Source organism: Lithobates pipiens, unplaced genomic scaffold (genome assembly GCF_037356315.1).
Source record: "Lithobates pipiens isolate NorthernLeopardFrog02 unplaced genomic scaffold, aLitPip1_a1.2 Scaffold_18, whole genome shotgun sequence".
Classification (NCBI taxonomy): Eukaryota; Metazoa; Chordata; class Amphibia; order Anura; family Ranidae; genus Lithobates; species Lithobates pipiens.
Genome location: NW_027507758.1, coordinates 332,088,117 through 332,115,906, shown reverse-complemented (window position 1 = coordinate 332,115,906; position 27,790 = coordinate 332,088,117). Strand labels below are relative to the sequence as shown.

Here is a 27,790-nt window from a genome sequence, read left to right as displayed (position 1 = left end):
TACCTGCCTGACAGACATGTCTAGCTGCTTCTTAACATAAGAAAGGCTAAAAGTAAATGAGATTTGAAAAAAGACCAAACCAACTGCGCTTCCATTGTATTATTACGCCGCAATGGAAAAATTTATATAAATTAACCAAATCCCTTATATGGGACAGGTTAACTTAAAACTTACAGGAGCAAACCAAATATGCAGCTGGTAGAGATTGAGATGAGGGTAGCCTCTTGCACACCCAGTCCAGGAAACCCTGGGAGTGGTGACAGTGGATGCTTGGGGCATTGGCACATGGCTTAGCAGAATTGTGGTCTGAGCAAAGGCTATGTCAAAATCGGATCATCTCTGGAGAATATAGAAGTAGCTGGATGAGCCAAAATAGACCAGGATCAGCAACAGGCAGAAAATATTGGTGCAGAATCAATAGGCACAGTCAGAATTGCAAACTTGGTAGGAATCAGAAGATGATTTAAAGTGGAAGTAAAGGTTAATATAACTTGGGTTTAAATGTTTACCTGGGTAAAAGTGGTCATGTGACTGCGGTGAGGTAGATTTAGGCTCGGTTCACACAGGGGGCGACACGAGGCGACACGACTTGCCGTGCCGCGACCTGACAAGTCGCCCCCGTTCTGTACTATGGAATCGTTCTAAGAGGAGCGACTCGAGTCGCTCCGACTTAGAAAAAAGGTTCCTGTACTACTTTTGGGCGACCTCGGGCGACTTGCATTGACTTCTATACAGAAGTCATTTGCAAGTCGCTGCTGAGGTCGCGGCAGGTCGCGGCGCGGCAAGTCGTGTCGCCCCCTGTGTGAACCGAGCCTAATAAAAAAATAAAAAAAAGGTACTTACACTGAGCTATTTTACAAACAACATGCAGCATATTTATGGCAGAGGCGGAAGGCAACAGTGTTATATTAACCGTTTAAAAGGTTTTTCACAATATAGACATTGTATTTTTCTTTTTTCTTTCTTCATCTGGTTCAGTAAGAAATACTGTGTATTTTCTACTAGTATGCACTAATCATAAAAAAAAATTCCATTATATTCTAGTTGAACAAGTGCCTGTGGAACCATTCTACTTACCTTTGTCTCAAGCTGAGGTAATACAAGAAGGAAGTGATGTCACTCTTCTCGCTTGGGGTACTCAGGTTAGTATCACATTTTTTGTGTGTGTGTGTTACTAAAATATATATATATATATATATATAATTTCTCAAATATTTTACAAAGTAGGTGTTCATTAGGTTGGAAGTTCACTAATAAAAAGGTATAAGCATTCATTCCAAAAATAAGTACAGCCAGTTTTTAGAATGCCTCTTCTTTGATGAGCATGTTTAGCTGCTGTTTGTGAATATATATATATATATATATATATATATATATATATATATATATATATATATATATATATATATATATATATATATATATATATGTGTGTGTGTTTATTTGATGGTGATTGGTTTGACCCATCCCCCAACAGGACACAGCCCAACTGCTGGAGAATGACACGATTGACATTAAAAATCTTTTAACAAAAGAGAACTCTGATTAGCAACAAAAAAAAATTAAAAAAATGCTCAGGTTTAATAGAAAACAAGAGAAGAAAAGACTTGGACTTTAAGTTGAATACCTCAGTTCAGAGATGTAAAAGCAGCCAAATGGGATCAAACCGCCAATAAAATATTGAGAGATGCAGTTCTGGAGGCGATAAGAGTGTCAAATCACCCTTAAACATTCATGGGGTGTTCACATGCTGCCTAATGACATGTATCACACAAAAAGCATAGAAGCTGTTTGCTCATCCCTCACTGATGTCACTTCCATGCCTGCTGGTTTCTACTTCCTCTTGCTTTGGAACACAATGTTGCCGTCTTGACGGGGTACAGAGGTACCCTAAAGTTGTTGAAGTTGGTGCTAGCACAAAGCACTTTCAAATGTGAGTGGGCATTGTTTCTCTAACCTGCATCAGCTCCTGCTATTAAGCTTTGCTACTGTATGCTTGTTCCTTTGTTGTGTCTCTTATGTTTTTCCTTGAGCATGATTGCTTGAAGTTGAACAAAGAATAAGGAATTATAACCTGTATCGCTGCTCTACCAACCTTGAGTTTTTTTTTTTTTTACATAAATTGCTGGTGAGTGTGACCCCCCCCCACGTATGTTTTAGGGTCATTTGGCACTCTTATCACCTTTTAGAACGGCATCTCTCGCAATATTTTTGGACTCTCACGTTTTATCACAGTTTTTGATTTTATATTATTCCTTTGAAGCTAAATTGTTAATCATATTTTAGTTATATTCTATATATAATCAGCGGTATTAGATTTCTAATTTTGATTTTAGTAGAGCATTATATGTATCTTTTAGATTTTTTTTTTTTTTTGGAGGTAGTGTCACACCCTTTTTACATAGCCTTATCCACTTGAGTGTTATTTCACTTTTAAAGGGGGCGCTTCACTCATTTATACATTGATAGTTTGGCGCCATTTCTTGTCACTTTATCAATGCAATTATCATAAAACCCGTAGACAAAGGGGGTACTATAGTCCTAATGAATGCCAGTGACTATATACAAGAACTGCATAGGCAACTATAATACTGGTACCAAATTTTTATATTTTAACCTCGTTAATTTTCATATAAGAGTGAAACCTGTATTTTTTGCATGAAATTGATATTTTGAAAACAGAAAAGCTCTGCCTTAATATTTTAAAACCACTTTTAATAGTTCAAATTATCTGATAAAGGGTATCGCTTAAATTACAAACTTTCTGCAGTAGTCGATAACCAACGCATTATAAACTCTTCTATTCCTTCTCTTCTAATTCATGAGAGCTTTTCAGCTTTCAAATTTTCCATTTTGTGTAAACACAGATTTTACATTTATGAGAATTTAAAGCGCCCTTCAAAAACAATTTGTTAAAGTAGCTCCTGAACCTTGATTTATTGGCCCAAATGCGTTCAAATTTACCGAACTCATGCTCGACATACTTTTCAGTTGTAAAACTACTGCTGTGGCATTCCAGAATCCACTAGAAAACACACTTTTGCACCCAGCAAATGAACGTTTTGCTATGGGTTTTGCTGCTGGCCTTCTAATGATGGGCATAGCTACAAGAACAAGAAACAAATGGCAGGCTCTCTATACTGTATACCCTGAGCCCTCCTGGAATGTGTGACGTGATTATCCCAGGAAGCTGCAGGCAACTGAGTAAATCGTTTTTACATAGATCATAATCCAGCAAGTGGGGAGGGGGTCCCCAAAAATGACAAAAAATATAAATTAATGTTCGATTTTGAGAGAAGGGGATTGAAATAAAATGACAGGTAGTGGGTGGAGAGAGTGAAGGTCCTCTTTAGATCTATGCATCTGAATCATAGAGCAGCAGAAATATTTGTCAATTCAAGACTGTTGATGGTCTCTGTTACTTTATATTAGAAATTTGTAGGAAGACTGACCAGAGGTAAAAATTTGTCAATGAACTTTTTTAGTCATGTACTGCTATCGGCCGTCAGAATTCTTCCTTTCTCATTCATTCATTGACACACAGCCGCCTTTATTCAGAACTATATGGTTATATCACCTCCTACAGGAATAGGACACATTCCTACGTGATATATACCCCGCTCTCTGCTATAGACCTTCAGGTTTTGTTTTGTTTTTTTGTACTGCCTAGTCAGGAGTAAGGACCTAGTTCCCTGCTGGTATCTCTTGTCCTGGCAATTTTTTTTTTTAGTTTAATGTTATTTTCCTGGATTTTTCTGGTGAGATCTACAATCAACTGCCGGTCTGGGCGACGGGCTGGACATTCGATCCAGTGGTCACCCCAGTCTGGCCAGCGAGTGTGTGCAGAACACAGCTACGCACTAGGTCGGCCGCGACAGCCCCACTGGACGAGGGCTGGCCCTGCGAGTTAAACAGCTTGCGAGGTCGCTTACGGCCGGGTCTCAGCTTCTTGGGGTTTTTTTTGTGGTGGACGCGGCCCCTCCCCGGGTCGGTCCTGCAGGTCCCCTCTGTCCCTGCTCCCTCTTGTCCTGGCCCTGGAGGTCCCTTGATAACCCCCCTTTCCCCTCCCTCTCCATATGAGGTAGTGTGCCTGTGGTGGCTCCTGGGGGACAGGGTAGGTGCTGTGCTTACTGGGCAGGGTAGGCACTGAGTCTGGTGCCTGGATCCTCTTTCTCTCTCCCTCTCTCTCTCGTTCTCTCTCTCTCGTTCTCTCTCTCTCGTTCTCTCTCTCTCGTTCTCTCTCTCTCGTTCTCTCTCTCTCGTTCTCTCTCTCTCGTTCTCTCTCTCTCGTTCTCTCTCGTTCTCGTTCTCTCTCGTTCTCGTTCTCTCTCGTTCTCGTTCTCTCTCGTTCTCGTTCTCTCTCGTTCTCTCTCGTTCTCGTTCTCTCTCGTTCTCGTTCTCTCTCGTTCTCGTTCTCTCTCGTTCTCGTTCGCTCTCGTTCTCGTTCGCTCTCTCTCTCTCGTTCGCTCTCTCTCTCTCGTTCGCTTTCTCATTCTCTCTCTCGTTCTCGTTCTCTCGTTCTCATTCTCATTCTCTCTCTCGTTCTCGTTCTCTCGTTCTCATTCTCATTCTCTCGTTCTCGTTCTCTCGTTCTCGTTCTCGTTCTCGTTCTCGTTCTCGTTCTCTCTCGTTCTCGTTCTCGTTCTCGTTCTCTCTTTCTCGTTCTCGTTCGCGTTCTCTCTCTCGTTCGCGTTCTCTCTCTCGTTCTCGTTCTCTCTCTCGTTCTCGTTCTCTCTCTCGTTCTCGTTCTCTCTCTCGTTCTCGTTCTCTCTCTCGTTCTCGTTCTCTCTCTCGTTCTCGTTCTCTCTCTCGTTCTCGTTCTCTCCTGGGAGGCTACAAGGGTTCTCCTGCGTTTTTGGTAGTCTCACTAGCATGGCCGGTGGCCAGTTTTCCATAGCCAGCGTCCTTTTCCCTAGTGCCTGATGACTTCCTATGGCCGGCGGCCATTATATGCTGGATTTTGGCTCAGGCAACGGCGACCATTACTGTGTAGCCCAGGGCAGAGTTTTTTGGCAGGCGGAAGCTCCTCCTTTTTAACCAGGGGCCTACTCCTGTGTTTTCCACTCCTGATCTCATTAAGAGTGTCATGGGGGCAAAGAGTACTTTTCTTCCACAGTCAAAGAAGGGCAAGGAGCCAAGTCACAAGCGTGGCCCTTCCTTCTCGGCACACAGTGTTTTCGTCCCTCAGGGTCCAATGACAAAGGCTCAACGTTTTTCAAACCCCCCGTCGGGCAAACCGAGAGCGGGCTTCTCCAGACCCCCAGATAAGGCTCCTTTGGCATGAAGAGGCGCCCTCACCCGCAGTCTGGGTGGGGGGGGGGGGTGGTCTTTGCTGGTTTCCGGGCCCGGGGACCTCTTTTGATAAATTACATGTGGGTCCACAAAGTGATCGTGTCTGGTCACAAAATCAAGTCCCCGAGCAGATTTTTTCCATCCAATCTGCATCGGTCTCCGAACCGCTTGTTAATCCTCCAGTATGCGGTGCAAGGCCTGTTGCTCCAAGGGGGCATTGTCCCGGTTCTGGTGATGGAACATTTCCAGGGGTTTTATTCAAACCTATTTACAATCTCCAAAAAAGAGGCTACGGTACATCCGATTCTGGATCTCAAGGCCCTGAACTGCTATGTGTGGGTGCAGAAGTTCAGAATGGAGTCCATTTGCTCCTTCGTGGCATTTTTTCATCAGGGGGACTTTCTGGCCTCCATCGACATCAAAGATGCACATTCCCATTTGTGCACAGCACCAGCGGGGAATTGTTGTTCTGGGCTACCTGGACGACCTGCTGCAAACAGTCCTCAGCGGCCCTGAGAGGCAACGTGGAGATCACTCTTCAGACTCTGGCAGATTTTGGGTGGCTGATAAATTACCAAATGTTTGCATTGATTCCAATTCAGAAATTGGTTTATCTGGGTCTGACTCTGGATTCCGCTCTGGCCAGAGTGGTCCTTCTGCTGGATAAACTCCAGAAATTACAGGCGGCAGCCCGCTTGCTTCTGTCCAGCAGGTGGGTCTACCTGCAACCTTGCATGCGGGTACTGGGCCTGATGGTGTCTACGTGCGAGTTCATGTTCGCTCAGTTCCATACGAGACCCCTGCAAAGGGAGATCTTGTTTAAGATGGGACAAATTTTCCGAGTCTCTAGACAGTCAGATTCAGTCAGATTTGGCTGAGTCAGGGAACCAAAGGCTCCCTGATCTGGTGGCTTAGTTCTCCAACTCTTTGGCAGGGGAAATCTTTCTCCCGGTGTACTGGACGGTGGTCACAACTGATGTCGGTCTGTCCGGGTGGGGAGGGGTCCTGGGCCTGAGCTTGACTCAGGGTCACTGGACGCTGGAGGAATCCAGGCTGGCTATTAACATATTGGAGCTCTGGGCGATCAGACTCTGTCTGGATCATTTGGACAGATCGACTTCAGGGGCTCTCGATACGGATCCAGTCGGACAATGTCACGGCAGTGGCCTATGTCGACCACCAGGGAGGAACAAGGAGTGTGTTTGCCAGTCCTGAAAGTAGCCGGCATTCTACAATGAGCAGAGCGTTTTGCACCGGCCATCTCCACCACTCACATTCCAGGGGTAGACAACTGGCAGACAGATTACCTCAGTCGTCAAGTATTGGACCAAGGGCAGTGGTCCCTCCACCAGGAGGTATTTCAACAGATCTGTCTACTGGGGGATTTCCAGAAGTAGATCTGCTGGCACCTCAAATCAACAGGAAGGTGCAGAGTCTTGTGGTCGAGTCAAGGGGCCCTCCGACAGATGCCTCAGACCCTCTGGTCACTCCACAGCACCAGTATTGTCTGATCTGCACCTTTCCTCTCAAGCTTCTGCTGAGGCTGTTGCGCAGGATCGAGGCCGAAGGAATTCTGTTCATTCTAGTGGCCCCGGACTGGCCTTGTCTGCCCTGGTATGCCAACCTGGTGCATCTGGTCAGACGCCCCCTGGCAGCTGCCTCTCAGGGGAGGATCTGCTATGCCAAGGGCTGACCTTCCACCCTGCTTTAATAGCCTGGATATTGAAAGCCAGGTGTTGAAGGAGAGGGGCTTATCTGCGTTGGTGATTCCAACGCTGCTCAAAGCTAGGAAGTCTACTTTCAGGAAGGTATAATATCAGAGGTAGAAAGCAAACATTTCATGGTGTGAATCAGTGGGCTTCACCCACGTTCCTTTTTGGTGACTCAGATTTTGACCTTTTTTCAGAGGGGCGTTGAATTTGGTCTTGAGTACTGTCAAGGGCCAGGGCTGGCCTTAACTGTTTTCTTTCAACGTTTCTTGGCTTTGCCTTCTCTGGTGCGTACCTTCATTCATGACATGCAACATGTGGTTCCACCGGTGCGATCTCCCTTGCCACCGTGGGACTTGAATCTTGTACTTTCCAGAAATTCCCGATCGCAGAAGGTGGCCTTCTTGGTGGCTATTACTTCTGCTCGCAGGGTGTCAGAGTTGGCGGCACTATCCTGTCGTACGCCCTACTTGGTGATTCATAGGGACAAGGTGGTGCTTCGTCCTTGTCCTCCTTTCCTTCCAAAGGTTGTCTGCTTTCCATTTAAATGAAGACATTGTGTTGCCTTCTGTGTCCCAGGCCGCAACATCTTTTTGAAGGTTAGACTCCCTGTTCGTGATCACGGACGGACCAAAGAAGGGACTATCTGCTTCCTCGGCGACCATTTCTAGATGGATCAGCAGACTGTGACTCAGGCCTTTTTTATCAAGTGTTGGGTTCCTCCCTTCCCGGTGAAGGCACACTCGACTCGGGCGCTGAGTGCCTCCTGGGCCTTTCGTCATCAGATGTCTGTAACGCAAGTTTGCAAGGTGGCCACCTGCACACTTTCACAAAATTTTACAAGGTGGCTGTGCTGGCATCTGCGGATGCTTTTTGGCCACAAAGTTCTGCAGGTTGTGGTCGAGAGAGTTTTTCCCCTCGTGAAGGGGTTTTCTTACTGTTCAGGTTGGGCTCCCAATTATTTTCGCTGATCTCCAGGTTGTCTAGTTAGCCTGTGTTGTGTGTTTTTTTTGTTTTTTTTTTGTTTGTTTTTTGGCTGCCCCACCCCTCATGTTTGCCACTGCTTTGGGACATACCTATGGTTTTGAATAAAGACTGCCAATGAACAAATTAGAAAATATATTTTTTGTCTTACCGTAAAATCTGTTTGAGATCATTGACGGACAAGGCACCCGACCCTCTCTGCAGTATTAATACTTCGGATACTGCTTGTTATATAACTGAAGGCCTATAGCAGACAGGGGGTGGGGTGTATATCACCTAGAACTGCCCATGGGCATAGCCAAGTCTTTTTTTTCTGCCATGTGTCCTACTCCTGTAGGGGGCGATATAACCCTACCGTCCTGAATAAAGAAGGCTGTGTCTATCAATGAACTCAGAGAAACTGATTTTACGGTAAGTCAAATATCCTAATTTTTTTTCTATGCGACAATGGTTTCATCAAGCAGGACATGAGGGAAAATCTTCAACAGCGACACTGAAAAAAATGAAACATGGGTTTTTTTTGTACAGCAGGGAGGTTTTGAACCTGTGTTTTTTTTGTTTTGTTTTTGGGCTGCATTTGCCCCTTTTTTGCAATTCTTGTTAACTTCCAGTATGGTAAAAACCATTGTCCCTTTGAACGAAAATGAGTGAAAACTGATATAGCAAAGTCCTGGTTAGCAGTTGGTTTTACTAAACCCAGTAATATGAAAATAGTTAATCTGCCCTCCTACAGTGCCCACGGCGTTAAATCTTTTTAAATTTAAAATATTGCTACTATATACCTTTTTTTTTTTTTTTTTTTTTTTTTTTTTTTTTATCTGTATACTACGGTCAGTGATAAACTGCACAGTTTCTCCAGTGCTGAGAATTCAGGTAGGAGGAGATTTCCACTTCAGCCTGTATACACGCCCACATGTGTGATGCCAAGATCATGGTGACCTGGCTAGGTCTGAGAAGTAATTATTCTCTACAGCATAAGACACAACTGAACATGTGCAGGTCGGCTACACTGCCTGTGTTAGCTGGGATTCCCCAGATGTGCAGGGAGAAAAGGATCTGTGCATACAGGATTAACCCCTTAAATTCCACAGTGAGTATAACAAGCATGCTATGCTGCATATACACACTGATTTTACTGTTGTGGGGTTAGTAACACTTTAACACATGACAGGGGTTCCTACTCCTTCCGCATTCAATCCCAAAATATAAAAAATTTGGCTAGACCCACCTTTTACACAAGCATTTCTATAGGTTTTTTTGTGTTCATCAGTTGAAAATAATCCAAATGTTGCGCAGGATCAAGGCCGAAGGAATTCTGTTCATTCTAGTGGCCCCGGACTGGCCTTGTCTGCCCTGGTATGCCGACCTGGTGCATCTGGATGGAGGATAAACAGAACAATGTTTTACCCTCCATAGGACTGGACATCTCGGAAAGATCACAGCAAACACAAAATTAGCAATTCTAAAAGAGGTGAAAAAAGCAAAAAAATAAATAAAAATAAATACCTGTAGAAATATTTGGTACTGGCCCAAATCTCTGTACGTTTGTGCTTTTGGACACACAATATGTTGTATATAGAACACCATTGCTACATTTCACAGTTTGAAAAAGAAATATACCTTGCTGTCCCCATTGTTCCTGCTGTTCCTCTTTAATGCATGCATAACAGCACTGTGCTTGTGCTGTATAATTTGGCCCCTGTATCACCTGAAATACCTGGCTGATCCTCCTGGTCCTGCCCTCCCCCTGTAAACTGACCACAGTTTATCATGGCTGCGGAGCCCTAACACTGTGGTCGGTTTACGTGCCTCCAGCATCCGCTCTTCTCTGTCCACCCCCCCCCCCCCCCCCCCCGCCTGTCTGCTTGTGACACTGTTCACCCCTCCCCTCCTGCTGCTGAAATTCCTTTTACATTTTCATATAATCCTCTCTGGTTAATAGTCCCAATGTCTGTTTTTTTATTAAAAAAAAAAAAAATGCCGTTCTAGACCTGATTTTAGAGCGGCGCTCACATGACCTGCCTCCCTCCTCTCCCCTCCTCTCCCCTCCTCTCCCCTCCTCTCCCCTCCTCTCCCCTCCTCTCCCCTCCTCTCCCCTCCTCTCCCCTCCTCTCCACTCCTCTCCACTCCTCTCCACTCCTCTCCACTCCTCTCCACTCCTCTCCCGTAGCAACAAATAATCATCGGAAAAGCTGTGTTTAAAAGGACATGTAATCTGGTTTGGTAGACACTTTCCTGACTGTCCTAATCTGTTCAGAAATGAACACCCGGCTACAGTGCCTAGTCTGTGAAAACATCTATCTTGTACTGTCAAAAACTCTTTCCGAATGCCGGAATTTTGTCTAGTTTATTTGAGAAGCTTTAATATTTTCTTTGGATGAGGTGGTGATCTTTATTTTGAGTTTAACACTACTTTTAGCTTTTGGATTTAAGTTTGTAATTTGTTTACACACATGGGCAAGTCAATGTTGTTCAATGCTGACAAGAGGAAAAAGTTGGCAGTTACTTACCTTCCGCTCTCTTGGAATGCATTTACTTCTACGTTGAAGACATTTTGGCATTAGGGAACCATTTATTATTCGACAATTGCTTGTTTTTGCTGACAAGTTACATATCTATCTTCTAGGTTCATGTTCTTCGTGAAGTTGCATCTATGGCCCAAGAAAAACTTGGCCTGTCCTGTGAAGTGATTGACTTAAGAACTATTCTGCCATGGGATATTGAAACAGTCTGCAAGGTAAGCAATACGACATCATGGGAACATTGGCTTAAACAGGTATTTGGAAATGAATTGAAAGGATTTATCATCATGTATTAAATAAGTATGCTCTGATAGCGGTTCAAACTGGAAAATATATCCCCATGTTCTGTATGTTTCACACAAGGGAAGAACTCTAGGCAAAACGCACATTCAAATTATTTCTATGTGAACTGTTACCCGCCAAAGGATTTATTTAGCCAGTTTCTTGATTCACTTATCTCTGCCAGACTGTATAGCCAGGAATGTGTTCACTGTTTCCTAGTTCAGCTTAACAATTTAATCTATCGCCCGCCCTTAAAGCGTTATTAAACCCCAAAATTGGTACCTTTCCCTCTATGGATCACTAAGGTTTCAATTGTGAGACTAGATCTCCCATGTTTGCAACATAGACATAATGTTTTTCTTTATCTGCAGACATGTTTGCTTTCTGTTACTATTACTTTGATGTTTACCCATCTATGGGAATTCTATATCTCACACACAGAATTTTCTTACACATATTATCTTCTAAATGATTTTGTAAATAAAGAATTAAACGGGTTATAAACCCTTGCTGTTTTTCACCTTAATGCATTCTATGCATTAACCTTTACTTTGTAAGATTCCGGCAAATCCAGATATTCAGGGAGTCAAGGTAGATAGAATTCAATATAAGATCTCGACCTATGCAGATCATATGCTTTTTTTCCCTCTAACAAACCTGATGATATCCCTCCCTAACCTTTTTCAGGAAAATAGACCTAGATCCTTATCATACTTTAAAATGAACTTTTCCAAGTCGGGTGCCATGGGAATAGTTGTCCCCAACAGTTTTGATAAAGTCATCAAAAATCTAGCTATATATTTAAATGGATGGATCAAGCTCTGAAGTATTTGGGAACTATGATTCCAGTAGACCTTTCACGCACATTTGAATTTAACTTCCCATCACTTTTATGTAAGGTGCGGACACTTCTGGAGAAATGGCAAAAGGATTCCATTCCTGGTTTGGGAGGTGTAGCATTATTAAAATGAATACTCTACCAAAGTTTCTGTACCTGTTACAAGCCCTACCCATTAATATACCTATACAGTACTTTAACCACTTCCTGCCAGGCCTATAGCAGAATAACGGCCGCGCAGTGGTTCTGTCATCCTGACTGGGCGTCATGATTTCCAGCAGGATAACATGCCGGCATGCACATGGTATGGAGCCTCTGACTGGGGCTCCTTACCACAGGATCAGCTGTGACCAATTACAGCTGATCAGCGTGTGAACTAGGCAGTGTCGGTAAACGGCACTCCTCGGTTTGCACTGACAGGGAGAGCCAACTGGCAGCTTGCCCTGTTGGGTGGAGGGGATAATCAGCACGTTGATTATCCCCACAGCCCCATCAGATGTCCCACCACCGCTGCCAAAAAGGTGCCCATCAGCTGCCAGTCAGTGCCCCATCAGAAACAGATGTAGGTTCCTGTCAGAGTGCCAATCGGTGCCCAGCAGTAACACCTGTCAGTAACTCGTCAGTGGCTATCACAGCCACCTGTCAGAGCCTATCACAGCCGCCTGTCAGTGCTGCCTATCGTACCCATGAGTGCTGCATATCAGTACCGCCTATTGGTGCCCATAAATTCTACATATCAGTACCGCCTAATCGTGCTCGTCGACGAAGGAGAAAACAATTTTATAACCGAAACAAACGTGTTTTTTTTTAATTTTATTTCAGCCTTTTTTTAGTTTAGCAAAAAATAAAAACCCCAGATGTGGTCAAATACCACCAAAGGAAATCTCTATTTGTAGGAAGAAAATTATAAAAATTTAGTTTGGGTGCTGTGTTGCATGACCACACAATTGTCATTTAAAGTGCGACAGCACTGAAAGCTGAAAATTGTCCTGGGCAGGAAGAGGGTGAAAGTGCCCTGTATTGAAGTGGTTAAGCGGATCCCTGCACTATTTACCAAGTTTATTTGGGCATATAAACAACTGAGGATTAATAGATACCTGTTGACCCTGCCCAAACAGTATGGTGGACGTACCAGACATGTATGAGTATCATCAGGCAGCCCATTTAGGATGTTTGATCAATTGGTGCAAACATGGAGACTTAAAAATATGGGTGCGCCTGCAGCACGTATAGAGCAATGTTTTCTTACATAAAGCACTTTGGTGTTATGGGGAGCTTTCACCCTATATCAAGAAACATCCACGGATTGGGACCACATTGCGTCAGTGTTTCCGGGTTTTTTTCAAGGGCAAACCTTCATCAATAGAATCTCCATTATTCCCCATATTGGGGAATCCACAATTTGCCCCGGGTTTAAGGTGGGGAACCTTTGAAGCTCTGATGGAACAGGGGGTATATCGGGCATCTAATTTTATGGTATCAGGAGAATGGCCCACATTCCAGGTGCTGACATCTGAAAATGGTCCCTTCCAACTGTATTTCTGGCGGGTAATCCAACTAAGACATTTCTTATACACTTTAAATATCATGCGTTTTAAGCGTAATATACTTCCATTGGAAGAAAACTGTATTGAGAGAGGACCACACTCTCATATAATCTCAAAGATGTATGTATGCCTTGCTTGCTGTTCCTCAGGAGGATTTCCAGCTGCTGTTTTTTCAAAAATAGGAGCTGGACTTGGACAGAACTTTTTCTGAAGAACAGCGTAACAATAAAGTAAATTTTATTTTTGAATCCTCAGTCTGTACGAAAATACAGGAAACCATCTTTAAAATTTTCTCTCAATGGTATTGAACTCCCAAACCCTTCATAGATATTTCCCAGGTACCTTGGATACATGTATGCAATGTCAGGAGGCATGTGGGACGCTATTACATATTTTTTGGTCATGCCACAGAATTAGGGGCTATCCTCAGGACCCAACCTTTTTTTTTCTGTTGCATGACTTAAAGGAGAAGTCCAACCTGAGCTTTTTTGGCTGGGCTTTGCCTATGGGTCACAGGAGTGCATCTCGTTTTTCACTCCTGTGACCCGTTTTCAGCGGGGAGCGGTCTGAAGTCCAGGCAGCGCATCATCCCGATTTAAGAAGTCTGGATCCACCAGGTGCCTTGACTGACTGGTGGCAGTCAAGACATACAAAAAACATTGCACATCACCAAAATAACATCATACCCACAGTGAAGCATGGTGGTGGCAGCATCATGCTTTGGGGATGTTTTTCTTCAACTGGAACAGGGGCTTTAGTCAAGGTAGAGGGAATTGTGAACAGTTTCAAATACCAGTCAAAATTGGCACAAAACCTTCAGGCTTCTGCTAGAAAACTGAACATGAAGAGGAACTTCATCTTTCAGCATGACCACGACCCAAAGCATACATCCAAATCAACAAAGGAATGGTTTCATCAGAAGAAGATTAAAGTTTTGGAAAGGCCCAGTTAGAGCCCAGACCTGAATCAGATTGAAAATCTGTGGGGTGATCTGAAGAGGGCTTTGCTCCGGAGATGCCCTCACAATAACCAAAAAGGCGGAATGCTGTAATAATAATCAAAAGGTGCTTCAACAAAGTATTTAAAGTGGGAAAAGTGGAGTTCCACCCCAGCAAAATAAAAATTATTAATGTGCTTAAAAAAATAAAAAAATTAATTTGGAGAATTTTCCCCAATCGTCTTTCAGGACAGCCACCTTTGAGAGACACTGGCTCCTCCCCTCTTAGGAAACACCGCCTTCATTTTCATGATTTAAGCCTCTTCCTCCCTTCGTTCCTCAGTTATGGTGTTTCCTCCGGTGGGGAGACATCGCTAAGGAACCTTAGCTGAATTCGGTTGGTGAGACTGAAGCTATCCGAGCGGAGCCCCGGCCCCACTCGGTTACCCGACCGTCTATCGGTCGGCCCTTGACAGTCGGATCAGCGGGGAGCTGAAGCGTTCGTACTGTCTATACACCCTAAACTTCGCTTGGGGAAAGCAGGAAGTTTTACAGGGTCGTCCGTCCGTTCACCCGCGGGTGTTTTAACGGAACAGGCAGTCCGGTCGGCTGGGGAAGCTGAAACTTTTGACTGACCTTTTTCTATATACGCACTCCAATCTTCGCTTGGGGAAAGCAGGAAGTTTTTGGGGAGGTTCATCCCTGCGTTTCGCCCAGTGGGGCGCTGCAATGAGGACGTCCAAGGCCCCCCTGTGTATCCAGTCGGCTGGGAGCCAGAGGCCGGACCGGTTGGCGGGCGACGTCAATTCCGGTGGGGGCGGACCTCTTCGTTGGATCCGCGTCTTCCGGTTCCGGACGCGGCACGTGGAGGGGAACCTAGCGTTCGGCTGGTGCAGCCTCTCTTTCTACAGTTGCACAGGTAGCTGTTGGAGGCACGTTCGTACCACTCTTCCTCAACAGGAGAATGTCCAAAGCAGTGGCTTCGGGAGCTCCAGGAGTAACGGCACCAGCCACTCAAAGGTAAAAGCCCTGGCGAGGGGTTCCCTTACCTTACAACCAGTAGCTCCACTGGTGTTTTTTCCCCCTAGGTGGTCGGGGGGAAGGGCAGTGCGTCTGGGATCCAGATGGAGATTGATCCTAGGGGAGGGCACTCCCGGTGGTCCTCTTAAGTAGTGCTGGTGTTTCTTTTTTTTTAGAATTTTATGCTGCTCTTTTATCTCTAGGTCTCTGAAGGACATGAGCAAGTCTCCCCTTGGTTCTAGGAGGGAGCGTCCTTCATATAGAGCCTCTTTGGGGAATCCCTGGTTCAAAGGCACTTGGTAAAGAGTGTATTGAAGCACCGGATAGCTCAGTCAGACCTTTAACCTAAGGTTCCAGTGGCCTCAGAGGGTTCAGGTCCCTGTTTGAGCGCCATCAGGAAACAGGCAGCAGAGCACGGTGCATATCTGGCGGCTTCTGGGAAGGTTCCAGTGGCCTCAGCTCCAGAGCACTCTTTCACCAGCACAGCAGAGTGTTCCACCTAACCCGATGGATGTTCCTCCTGCAGGTTAAGGGAGAGTCTAGAGGGTTCCAGAGAGGAAGTTGAGGAAGAAGTTGACAGTGCCGTCTCAGACTCCCAAGGGAATCTGATAAAGGTGAGGGCTTGGGTGGGGAACCCAAAAGAACCCCTCGATATAAACTTCCCCCTGGATGAAGTGGATAAGCTCTTGAGAGCTATTCATACCACTTTAGGAAGAAGGCATTGTCACCCCACGATCAGATGTACTAGGACCTGGGGGAAGCGGGTGTTCCCGGTTCATGCTGTCTTGATCGATGCCATCAGGAATGGCGGGGTCCCGAAGGAAAACCTTTCTTTTCTGGTGCATTAAAGCAAAGGTTTTTTCTTGGGCGGAAGAGGAAGCTCTTGTCTGGCCCAGGTTAGAGACTACCTTTCTTCAGACGTCCAGGCATACTGACCTGTCCTCAGGGACATGGGAATGCTTTCAGACCCTATGTTTGAAATGATGGACTCACTTCTGAAGGATGCATGGGCTTTTTCTCTTAAGAAAATATCTAAGCCTGCCATAGCGGCCACAGTGGTGGCTCATAATATGAAGTGTCGGCTTAGCCAGATTAATGCATGAAGCAATGACGGCAGAGGAGACTTTCTATCCTCCTTTCCCATGCTGCTTAAGGTGTTGGCATACGCTGCTTCGATTCAATCCAGGCGAATGTATGCAAGATCTTCGGCTCTGACCAACTCAGCCTGGAGGGCCTCAAAGCTGAAGACATGGCAGGGGGTCAAGGTGGCAGGGGGACAAGGCGTCCAAAGCAAAGCTCTGGAATCCTTTTTACAGGAGGCTGCTGTTACTGCTACTGTTTACTGCAGTTTGGGCCAGGTCTTGAAGCAGGGCTAGATCGCACGGCTGATAAGAAAAAGGCCTTTCCCCTTAAGAAGAAATATGGGGAGCAGTAAAAAAGAGGCCTTCCTCCCCCAGTGGGAGATGATCACCTCCAATCAGTTTGTGTTGGGGATCATCGTAAGAGGTTACCGTTTGGAGTTTTCAGAACTCTCCTCTTTTGAGACTCCTTGTCACTGAGCTGCCAAAATGTGCCCTTCTTTCCTCTTCAGGAGTTAGAGGAACAGGAAGTGGTAATATAGGTCCCAGCAGGATATATAGAAAGGGCTCCTATTCTCACATTTTTGTGGTTCACAAGCCTTTGGGGAAAAAAGTTCAGGCTCATCCTGAACCTGAAATGTCTGTGTGTCTTAGTCACCTACAGATGGCTATCGTTGGTTTTGGTCACTGGGTGAGGGCACCTCTTCCACCAAAACTGTTTCAGGGCATGGATAGTATGGATGCATACCTGCATATTCCCATTGCAGAGAACCACCAGCGTTTCCTTAGGCTGGCAGTGATAACTTCTGTAGGGGTGCTACACATTCAGTTCAAAGCACTTCCCTTTTGGGCTATCCCTTTCCTCCTCCTATCTTCACCAAAGTGATGGTAGATGTTCTGGCATTCCTGCGTCTCAGGGGAGTCTCGGTGATCGTGTGTCCTGAAGATCTTCTCCGGTTTGTACCTTCTCTGACGCAGTCGATTTGGGAGCAACAGGTAACAAAAGACCTGTTAGTGAGCCTGGGTTGGCCTCTGAACCTAGAGAAACCCAACTTAAATTCCTTACCAGGGGGTCACCTTCCTGGGGTAGGTGCTGGGCTCAACAGAACAAAAGGTCTTCCCTCCTTGGAGAAGATCCAGAAGATAGACAGAGCACTGTTGTTTCTCCAGGGCAACCGTCAAAAACTCAGTTAGGCAGGTTGAGTTTACTGACAGCCACGCTCCTAGCAGTTCAGTGGACGGGGTCATGTTACCGTCCTCTGTAAACTATTCATCTTGAAGCTTTGGGACCACAGTCAGGGGTCTTGGGACTCTTTGGTTCCAACTCAGGTAAAGAGGTCCCTTTGGGAAAGGGAGCACGTTTGTTACAAGACCTAGAATGGAGTTTCCCAGTATCCAGGGTGGTTACGATACCGATACGAACGGCTTAGGTTGGGGTACACACCTAGACTCCTGTTTGGTACAGGAAGGAATCTAAGAGATCCTCAAATTGGAGGGAGTTGAGAACAGTAGATCTGGTTCTCAGGACCTCTCAGAGTTCTCTGGAGACTTCATGTAAGAGTCGTGGAAACAATCCCTTGGCAGTGGCTTGCGTCGACAGGACGGGGACTCCTGGAGCGGATCCTTATGGGTCCTAGCGAAGGCCATCCTCAGATGGGCCGAATATTAAAATCCTGTCTTTTCAGTGATCTGTCTTGAAGGAGAGCAAATCCTGATATTAGATTTCCTCAGAGCAACCAGGTTCTCAAGCAGGAGGTTCTTCGAATGGATCACCCAGAGTTGGGGGATTCCTTGGATAGACCTCTCTTTTTCTCAAGGGAAAACGCAAAGGAAGCCATCTCCTGTTCCATGAACAGGGGAGATGGGAGGTCGGGAGCAGACACACTAAAGCACAGAGTTAGGGTTTCTCTAAGTGCTATGCTTTCTCCCCTCCCGTTCTGATTCCTGCAGGGTCAGGGAAGTTTTCAGGTGGAGATTACTACCTATTTTCTAATCACACCTCTTGGGCCCAGGAGGCCGTGGTTCTCCATTCTGAAGGGCCTGTCAGTAGAACCCCCCCCCCGGGTTTTCCCGGTCTAGGAGTGTCCCTTCTCCCAGGGTCCAGTCTGCGGTCCCCAGGTGGATTCTTGCAGCTTGGCTACTGAGAAGGAATTGCTGAAGGGCAAAGAGGTCTCAGACTGTTTAATAGCCACTCTTCTGAATTGCAGGTAAATAGAAACTCAGACCATTTTCTTGAAGGTATGGAGACGGTTCAACAGCTGATGCTCAGAGAACTCCTTCAATGTGCACAGCCTCGTAGCCGTTCTAGAGTTCCTGCAGTCAGGGGCAGATAAAGGTTTAGCCCCATAAACATTGAAGAGTCAGGTTTTCGCTTTTAGCGTATTCCTGGAAGGGCATCTAACATCAGACCTTGGTATAGTAAGGTTCCTAGAGCCTTAAGTAGGCAAAGACCAAGCCTTTGGTCGCCCCCTTCCCAGTCGGGGTCACTCATTAGTTTTACAGGTTCCCACAAAGGAACCTTTTTCAGCAATTGGAATCTGGCTGGTTATGGTTGATCACTCTCAAAACTGTGTTTTTTGTGGCGATCACTGCGGCAAGGAAAGTGAGTAAACTCGAAACCCTTTCTGTTAAGGCACTCCCTTTCCAGACCATTCAGTTTTTAAGATCATTCTGGCCTTTTTACCTAATGGTAGTCTCTAATCCTCAGAGAGTCCGAGAGATTATGCTGCCTATTTTTCGTTCAAAACCAGTGAGCGAACAGGAACACATCTTCTTGGACGTGTCCTTCATTATTTTGGTTACACAAAGCCAGTTCAGGAAGTCTGATTTACCTTTGGTGTTACTTCCAGGGGCTAGGAAGGGTTCCAAAGCCTTTAGACGTACGCTAACCAGATGATTAAGGTCAGCCATTGGGCAGACTTGCGCGGTTGGGGTATTAAAGCCTCCAGTTAGAATTAAAGCACACTCAGCCAGGACAGCGGCAACTCCGCAGACAATGTGGGCTGGTGTGTCTCCTGAACAGATCTGTAGAGCCGCAACGTGGTTCAAGTTTTCTACGTTCGTGAAGCGCTATAGATTGGATCTTCTCTCAGCCAAAGACCAAGCCCTTTGGTCACAAGGTGCTGCAAGCAGTAGGTCCCACCCTAAGACAGGGTACTCGCTTATCCTCTCAAAGGTGGCTGTCCTGAAAGACGATTGGGGAAAAATGGAATTACGTACCGGTAATGTCCTTTTCCAGGAGTCTTTCAGGACAGCACCGGTTCCCACCCAAGTTTTTTGCAGATCATCGGGAACTCATTACATGAGGCCGTCAGGTAAGACTTAAAGGTTTGTTTATTTGACGTGTTCTTGTGTCTCCCCAGTTGGCCGGAGGTACTCTGGAAGAACTGAGGAACGAAGGGAGGAAGAGGCTTAAATCATGAAAATGAAGGCGGTGTTTCCTAAGAGGGGAGGAGCCAGTGTCTCTCAAAGGTGGCTGTCCTGAAAGACTCCTGGAAAAGGACATTACCGGTACGTAATTCCATTTTTTTTTTTCACTCACCTCTAAATGCCTGTTGCTCGTCCCTTTTGAAATCTGCATCCTTCAGGGGCCTGGGCTCCTGACGTCACTTCACTCAGCGCAGGAAGGGAGATCGCCTCTCTCCCCCTCCCTCTGGTCAATCACCTGGGACACGTGACAGGTCCCAGATGATTGCGCGGCCAGTCACTGCACGCGGCTCACGCATGCGCAGTAGTTGCCCGGCTGTGGGTGCCCACAGTTAAAATACCAGCGCCGCTGAGCAGAGGGGGGGGGGGGGGACGAGCGGGACTTCAATCCCCCACTTCGCTGGACCCTTGGACAGGTAATTGTCCGATTTATTAAGTTAGCTGCAGTATTTGTAGCTGCTGACTTTTATCTATTTTTATTTTTTAAGCGGAACATCGCTTTAAGGGTGTGCACACTTATGCGACCATATTTTATTTTATTTTTTAATTTTTTTTTCCCTCCACCTAAAATATTTCAGTTTGTTATTCATCAAACAGTTGTACAGTCACATTAAATGTAGAAAAAGTTGGGTCACCCACATGTGGACATACACTCAGGGGTACCTCCGCATCTGCATTGTGTACACAGAAATGCCATATCAGGAGTGCGAGTTGACCCACATCCATTTTACTAAGACTACGTGATAAATGCATGTATAATTACACTTGTGTTATTACTATTCTGTCTGTATTGTTGTGGTCTTTGTTGACCGGCTTCTTGATTATAAATAAAAAAAAAGATAATAATTTAGAAAAAGTACTGAAATTGATTATCTTTGTCATATTTTTTACATCACAGAAACCTGACATTTTAACAGGGGTGTGTTGACTTTTTATATCTACTTTATGTATATGGATATACATACATCTACACGCTATTGCACTCAAACTCGTAAAATACATGCATAAATGTTTGTTCCCATTGAAAATAATGGGAGTTTACATTTTCTATCCTTACACCATATCTGAGACATTTTTGTTCTATTTTTATCTGCTGTTTAAACTGTTTTTAATTGATTTGCCAGTTGTTGTTAATGCTTGTCAGGGGATAAATAATGAAACGGGAATGTGAAACTGATGGAAAGTGGTTTAAAGCCAGTGTGCACAGGGTTCCTTCAGTGACAGATGACTTAAAGAGTCTGTATTGCCTTCGGTGATCATTTTTTTTGCTTCAATTGAAGATAGCAGGGTCGAGCTTAATAGCCGCTTTACTTTGTTAGAATTAGTGTACAGTTATTACTGTATGTGTGTAAATCTTTATACACTGGGCGGAGTCTGGGTGACTTCATCACGCGCATGACCAAAAAAAGTAACTAACAGTTGTATGTATCAGACCAGCTATAGATGAGTCATTAATGACACTACAAACTGTGCTTTCACTTGTGTGTACTGGGAACTGCACAAAAGAATGTAAATAAGCTTTTTATTTAACTAGTTTTTAATGTGATTTTAAGACGAGCACAATGTAATGTTTGAGCTATGGTGGAGATTGCCTAGTACCTCCGAACCCCAGAAAAGGGAAAACTCTTTGACTACTTATATTCAGGTCATATATTCAAGGTGAGCACTCATTTTGATTGCTGCTGCTTCACTGCTGGTAGAGGAAGCGTAGACTTGATGTACAGTGAATCTAATGGCACAAGGCACACAGGAAATTGTTCACACAAGCCTTTTTGAAAGAGGTTGAATGTTTATATATTTTTAAGCTGAACTGTAGGAATTCGGCAACTTTGTAAAAGGTGCAGGCATATGTTGGGTTAAGTCCAGTGCCTGCCACCTCATGGACCTCTCTCTGTTATTTACATCTGACAGGTTTATTGTGCACCAGGAAAATGGGTTCCGCATCTCTGACACTGGACGCGCACTGGTCTCTGCTCCTTCAAATGTAAAGTTGATGCCGCTGCTATTCCCGCCCCTCTCCTTCTCCTGCCCAATCATAGAAGCCTGTGTATTATGTAAACATATTTACAAAATACAAAGGCTTCTGTGAATAGGCAGCGGGGTGGGGGGGCGCATGTGCGGCCTAGCTACTGTGTGTGTGCTTCTTCCCTCTCACAGTCCAGAGTGTATTCTCCTGGAGAGCAATAAAACTGCCAAATGTAAATAATAGAGATGCGTGCAGGAGGTGGCATGCACTTCATTAGACTCCTCTCATATTGTGCATGCTTTTTTTTTTTTTTCTTTTTTTTTTTTTTTGTTTTTTTACAAAATTGCTGAATTCCTGAAATTTAGCTTTTATAGTTAATACAATTGACAAACTGCATTGTATGTGTAAGATTTTTATTTTGCCCATAGATCCACTTTTACTTGAATTCTTAACCAGGTAGTGTTGGCCCTGCCTACTTCATTTAGGATGGGTTACAAAGAACAGACCTCGCCTATTCTCTTCCTTCCCTCCCCCGTCTCCAAATCCCTTCTTTTTGTGTACATGCAGAGAGCACAGAAAGTTATTAGCTCACTTGACTTCTATCAAAATGAACATGTGTCTTAGCTATGAAACTGTTATAACAAAAACACTTTCCATTGTATGTTTGGCAGACCCAAAAGGAGTTAAAGAGAAATTCATTGTTTGGGTTTAATTACATTTTAAGTTCTTGAATATGGTTTTACTCAGGTAAATGTGTTAATGTCATAGTTCGGTATATATTTTGGTGCACACATATAACAAGATATATAAAATTTCACTTGATCTATTAATATAGGTACATTATCCATCAAATATCCTTCTGATTTATTAGTAGTTACATCATCTATCAAATATCGTTCATGCAAGCATAATATTAAATGCAATGGGTTATGACAGTTAAGACTTGTTCACATGGGGTGAATGAATTTCTACCCCACGTGAGGTTTGTGCACCCACACCGAAATCACATTTGGGAGCGGTGACTGTCCGTGCAGCTGCTGCATCCCAATTGACAGCGATGGGGCTGCCTGCACATAAATGCACGGAACGCCTTTGCATCCCTGTGTGGGTTAACACAGCCCTGATATAGAGTATGGATTGCTATGCCCCGCGTGAATGAGGCCTCAGCTCCATTTTTCTGTTTTGGGGATAACCTTTTACCAAACTTGAATACGGGGAAAATCAGGAACGGACAACAATAAAAAGCTTTACTTACTGTAGTTGGAACAAGTCTTTTACCAGGCTGAAGGAATCTCTTCACCAGGGACTCCAAAGGCAGTAAAACGAAGAGTTCAAGTTCTTTCCATCTCTTTCCAAAATAAGAACAATAACAAAAACTCTATAGATATACTTTAAAGTGGTTGTATGGTAAATTTTTTAACTTTTACCTACAGGAAAGCCTATAATAAGGCTTACCTGTAGGTAAAAAAAATATCTCCTAAACCTGTACGGTTTAGGAGATATTCCCCTCGGTATGCGCCGCTGACTGCAGCGGCGCATGCGCACAAGGGGGTTCTCTCCGTGAAAATCCGGCAGCGCTCGTGCGGCCGGACTGAAATCTCCCGCACGCATGCGCGGGAGTGACGATATCGCGGCTCCGGCCACTCACAGCGCCGGAGCCGCGATACCCGGAAGAGACGCCGAGGGAGCATGTCGGCTGCCTCGGCGTGGATCGGGCCAGATGTCGGGGCCTCGTTCTAAGGTAAGTATTTCATAATGAGCTAGTATGCGGTGCATACTAGCTCATTATGCCTTTTGCTTTGCAGGTTTAAAAAAAAAATAAAAAAATTGCGGGTTTATTACCGCTTTAATGAAATGGCTTATCCAAAAAGTAAATACTGGGATGAGATAAAATCTAGCGTACAGATTCACTAGCTGCTAAATTTCTTAAAGTCCAACTGAAATGGTATTAGGAACTTATCCTACATGAAACATGGAAGCATTCATCCACAATTGATCATGTCATTTTCTAAAATTGTAAGTAACTTTTGTCATTGCGCACAAACTGAGGCAGTGCATAAAACATTTTTCTGCTGCAGTGACGAGGAATGGGTTTATGAAATGAGTGCATATGTTTTCACTACCCTATCTGAAAACTTATAAACCATGCATTGAAAAGCAGGAACATTTCACATATGTTATTTATTTCTGTGGTTACTTTTTCTTTTTGGTTGCTTTGATTGTTCCGCTCCTGTGGACACCCATCTGGAAAGTTTTTTTGACAAAGGCATAAAACACTGGCTGCTACTTGTTTATGTTGGGTATACACTAACTTGTTTTTTTTCTGTCTCGGTTGAGTTTCATTGATTATTTTATTGCTCTTTCATAGCCAATATCCACAAACTTACTATTGTACTCTAGGTTTTCCGTCTTTCCTGAGCTCATGTTTTCCATTTGCTCCAATCTAATATGCTTCTAAATATCTTTTAGCTCCCAACATCTTTTCTACATTACACATTGTAATAAAAAATGACTAGTTATGTTAGTATTTTGCTTCTTTGTTCCATGGTATATTGTACAGAAACAATACAGTCAACCTATTTATTTAAAATGTACTAACAACTAGTTTATTTAGTTCTTCTTTTTAGCGTCAGTGTGATTATGAGATGGAAGAGTGAGCAGATTTGATACGAATATGACAGGGCACTATAAATACTTTGTAAATGCAAATGTAGCAACGTGACCTGATGGGACTAAATGTCAACAGTACAAATTAACCAGTCAGTATGAATGCAGTATACTGCCCAGCAAAAGAGTTCACATACAACATACTTGGCTGTGACGTGTGTTTGAGATCCATTATTATATATGGATAGATCCTAAAAAGCTCAGCTATGAGGAAAGATTAGCTGAACTGAATGTATTCTCTCTTGAGAAGATTAAAGGGGCATATTATGAATACATAAGTGGTCTATATAGTGATCTTGGTGTAGTTATTTACTTCAACTACCTCCCGCCCGCTGTATAGAAAAATGATGGTGGACGGGTGCTCTCATGTTCTGGTGACGTCGCCCCAGTCTCACTGCGCCTGTGGCGATCATGGGCGTGCTGTGTTCCCGGGACACAGCTCTTTACCAAGGTCGGGGTTGCGCCGATGACGGGTCTCTTTACCAATGTGATCAGCTGTGTTCACTCACAGCTGATCATGTGTAAACAAGGAAATTCCACATTTTATGTTACAGCCTTATTCCAAAATGGATTAAATTTATTTTCCTCAAAATTCGACAAATACCGCCCATAATGACGTGGAAGAAGTTTGTTTGAAATCTTTGAAAATTTATTAAAAATATAAAAAACGGGAAAAAAAAAATCACATGTACATAAATATTCACAGCCTTTGCCATGACACTCAAAATTGAGCTCAGGTGCATCCTGTTTTCACTGATCATCCTTGAGATGTTTCTACAACTTGATTGGAGTCCACCTGTGGTAAATTCAGTTGATTGGACATGATTTGGAAAGGCACACACCTATCTATACGAGTTTCCACAGTTAACAGTGCATGTCAGAGCACAAACCAAGCCATGAAGTCCAAGGAATTGTCTGTAGACCTCTGAGACAGGATTGTATCAACTCCTGCTGTAAGCCGCTCCATGCTGCGATGTGAACCCAGCCTTAATGTTGCAATTTATTCCTCCCATGATACCTCAAGAGTTGTAAGCCATTAACCTTTTTGTATTACATTTGCAGTGGTCACATCTACCATATTTGGTGATCCTCCTTCTGTAATCAAATGGGAGTCAACATTCTCCATATTTAAGTTTTTGCACGAGTATGTCACGGATAGATCTAGCCCTTATATAAATTAACTTTGGTGTGACCAAGTAATACATGTCCATTATTGGCTCATTAAAGCCCCACCCCAACTCACCTCAAAATCTTATTTAGGATCTTTTTCTTTGTTTCGGTTGTCTGTCTCTTTCCGTGATTCTGCGGTTTTTCAGGAACCTTTAATAAGGCACAATTCTATCTATTAAAGTGCATGTTTTTTGTTATATTTGTGTACAAAAATCCTGGGAGAAATTTTTTAGCTAAAAGAAAAATTTGTTTTTAAACCTGGAGATTGCAGCACAAGATACCACATTTTCTGGCATCATCCTAAATTTTTTGTGGTATGCATTAATTCTGTATATAGGATTGTTTATGTGGAGGTTTTCCGTTTTTTTGTTTGTTCTTTTTTTTTTTATATTGGTTCAACTAGATGGACATTGAACTGGATTTGGTTGAACTAGATGTCTTTTTCATCCAGTGTAACTATCGACTATAGATGTGTATGGTATAAGGTGGACTTGCATACCACAGCAATTTCTTACATCATGAGGGATCTACAAACATAAGTGGAATATTATAGATACCTTTACAGATTAAGGCTACATACACACTGGCAATTTAGGTCGGTGTGAATTGTAGCAGCAGGAATCTTCTGATTAGTGCTACAGCTCTGGGTGGCTAGGTGTGACCACCCACCCTGTTCATTATAAGGACAGGTCACCAGTGGCCACAGCTATTCGTGACTGTGTAGCCAGCAATTTCCTGCAGTGATTGCTGCTGGATGGTGTGAAAATAGTCTACAGGTAGTTTTCTACATTATTATAGTTGAATCATTCATTCAAATAATTGGTCATTGTCAAGACTCTACCTGTTCACATAGAAGTTTTTCAAAGGGCTTCCTCAAGGGCATCAATTTCTCCTTTTGCAGTTTTCAGTCAAGACAACTATAATGATCAAAGTAAGGCAGTAGTGACATTTCAAGTACATCATCGCTTTTATATGGTAAACTGCTATGTGGCATTTGGGTGGGAAAAGAAAGTATGATTGATTTTCTGTCATATCCAATAACTTCTCGTAGCGCATGTCTTTCAAGCTGCGGTGGACACTGTAATTTGCCACTTTTCCTCTTCAGCTCAGAAGAGTTTAATTGTAGATGTACAGTAAGGAGATGAAACTAATATGTAACTGAATCCTGCATCTCCAATGTAGTTAATAAGCGTTATGGTTTTGATTTGTATGTGGCTACAGTACGTTTCTGCAGCTCAGAACATGCACTAATTGAACCCAGTATATTGAAAGCAGAAGGCATTATGGAAAAAAGTGCAGTATACTAGTAGGAAAGTAAATAAAGGAAAGCGTGTTGAAAGCGACAGAAAAACAAGTTATCTAACCTTTTAATGCCGTGTACACATGACTGGACTTTTCGACGGACTAGGTCTGACTGTCTTCTTGATGGACTTTCGGCAGAGTTCCGACAGACTTTCCAAACGACCGGACTTGGCCACACACAAGCATACCAGTCCGACTGATTCGATGTGATGACGTAGGACTGGACTAGAATAAGGAAGTCCATAGCCAGTCCAGTAGCCAATAGCTGCCCTAGAGTCGGTTTTTGTCCGTCGGACTAGCATACAGACGAACTGATTTTTCGACCGGACTCGAGTCCGTCGGAAATATGTGAAACGTTTTTTTTTTTTTTTTTTTTTTTTTTTTTCTAGGTCCGTCGGACTTTTGGGGAAAAAAAAGTCCACTGGAGCCCATACACGATCGTAATATCCAACGGATTTATTCCATCGGACCTAGTCCATCAAAGTCCGGTCGTGTGTACGTGGCATTATAATTAAAAATTATTTCTTGTTGTAGTGGTTGAGTAAGATTGTCGTGATTTTGGTACAATTACTGATTTTGCAGTCAGAATAAATATTCCCAGATTGGAAACACAAGTTCACTCCTTGATCAAGATCCACTTTTTTTGTGTATTAAAAAAAAATGAAATATTGTGGCTAATGGCAGAAAAACAGCTTCCCTATTGCTCAGGAGTCATTTAATGCCCATTATCTTATTTACTCCTTGGATGTAGAAGTGATTGTTGCACATTATTACAAATCCTTCAGTGGTGAAACTACCACTATTACAACTTATACTATTACTTATATTATACAGTAGATATTGGTAGTACCATTATTTCACAGTAAATATGAACAAATTAAAGCTGAACTTGTCCCAGTAGCCTCGGAGAGGATAAGGAGCCCCTGCTGCCAGGGAATCAAAGAATGAGGAAGGTAATGCATATTTACTGTTGCTGTTCCCTCTAAATAAAACAAGCATTTAACCCTTGGAACCCTACTACATTTTTATTTTTCAATTTTGGGCATTTG

General features: G+C 43.8%; 1 protein-coding gene across 1 annotated transcript in view; it reads left to right on the top strand.

The window, feature by feature from the left end:
• The window catches only part of BCKDHB (branched chain keto acid dehydrogenase E1 subunit beta), a 283,203-nt gene that overhangs the window by 129,729 nt on the left and 125,684 nt on the right, over positions 1–27,790 (top strand). The window contains 2 exon segments of the mRNA XM_077487334.1: positions 1,045–1,142; positions 10,612–10,722. Of these exon segments, the coding sequence (XP_077343460.1) occupies positions 1,045–1,142; positions 10,612–10,722 (209 nt within the window).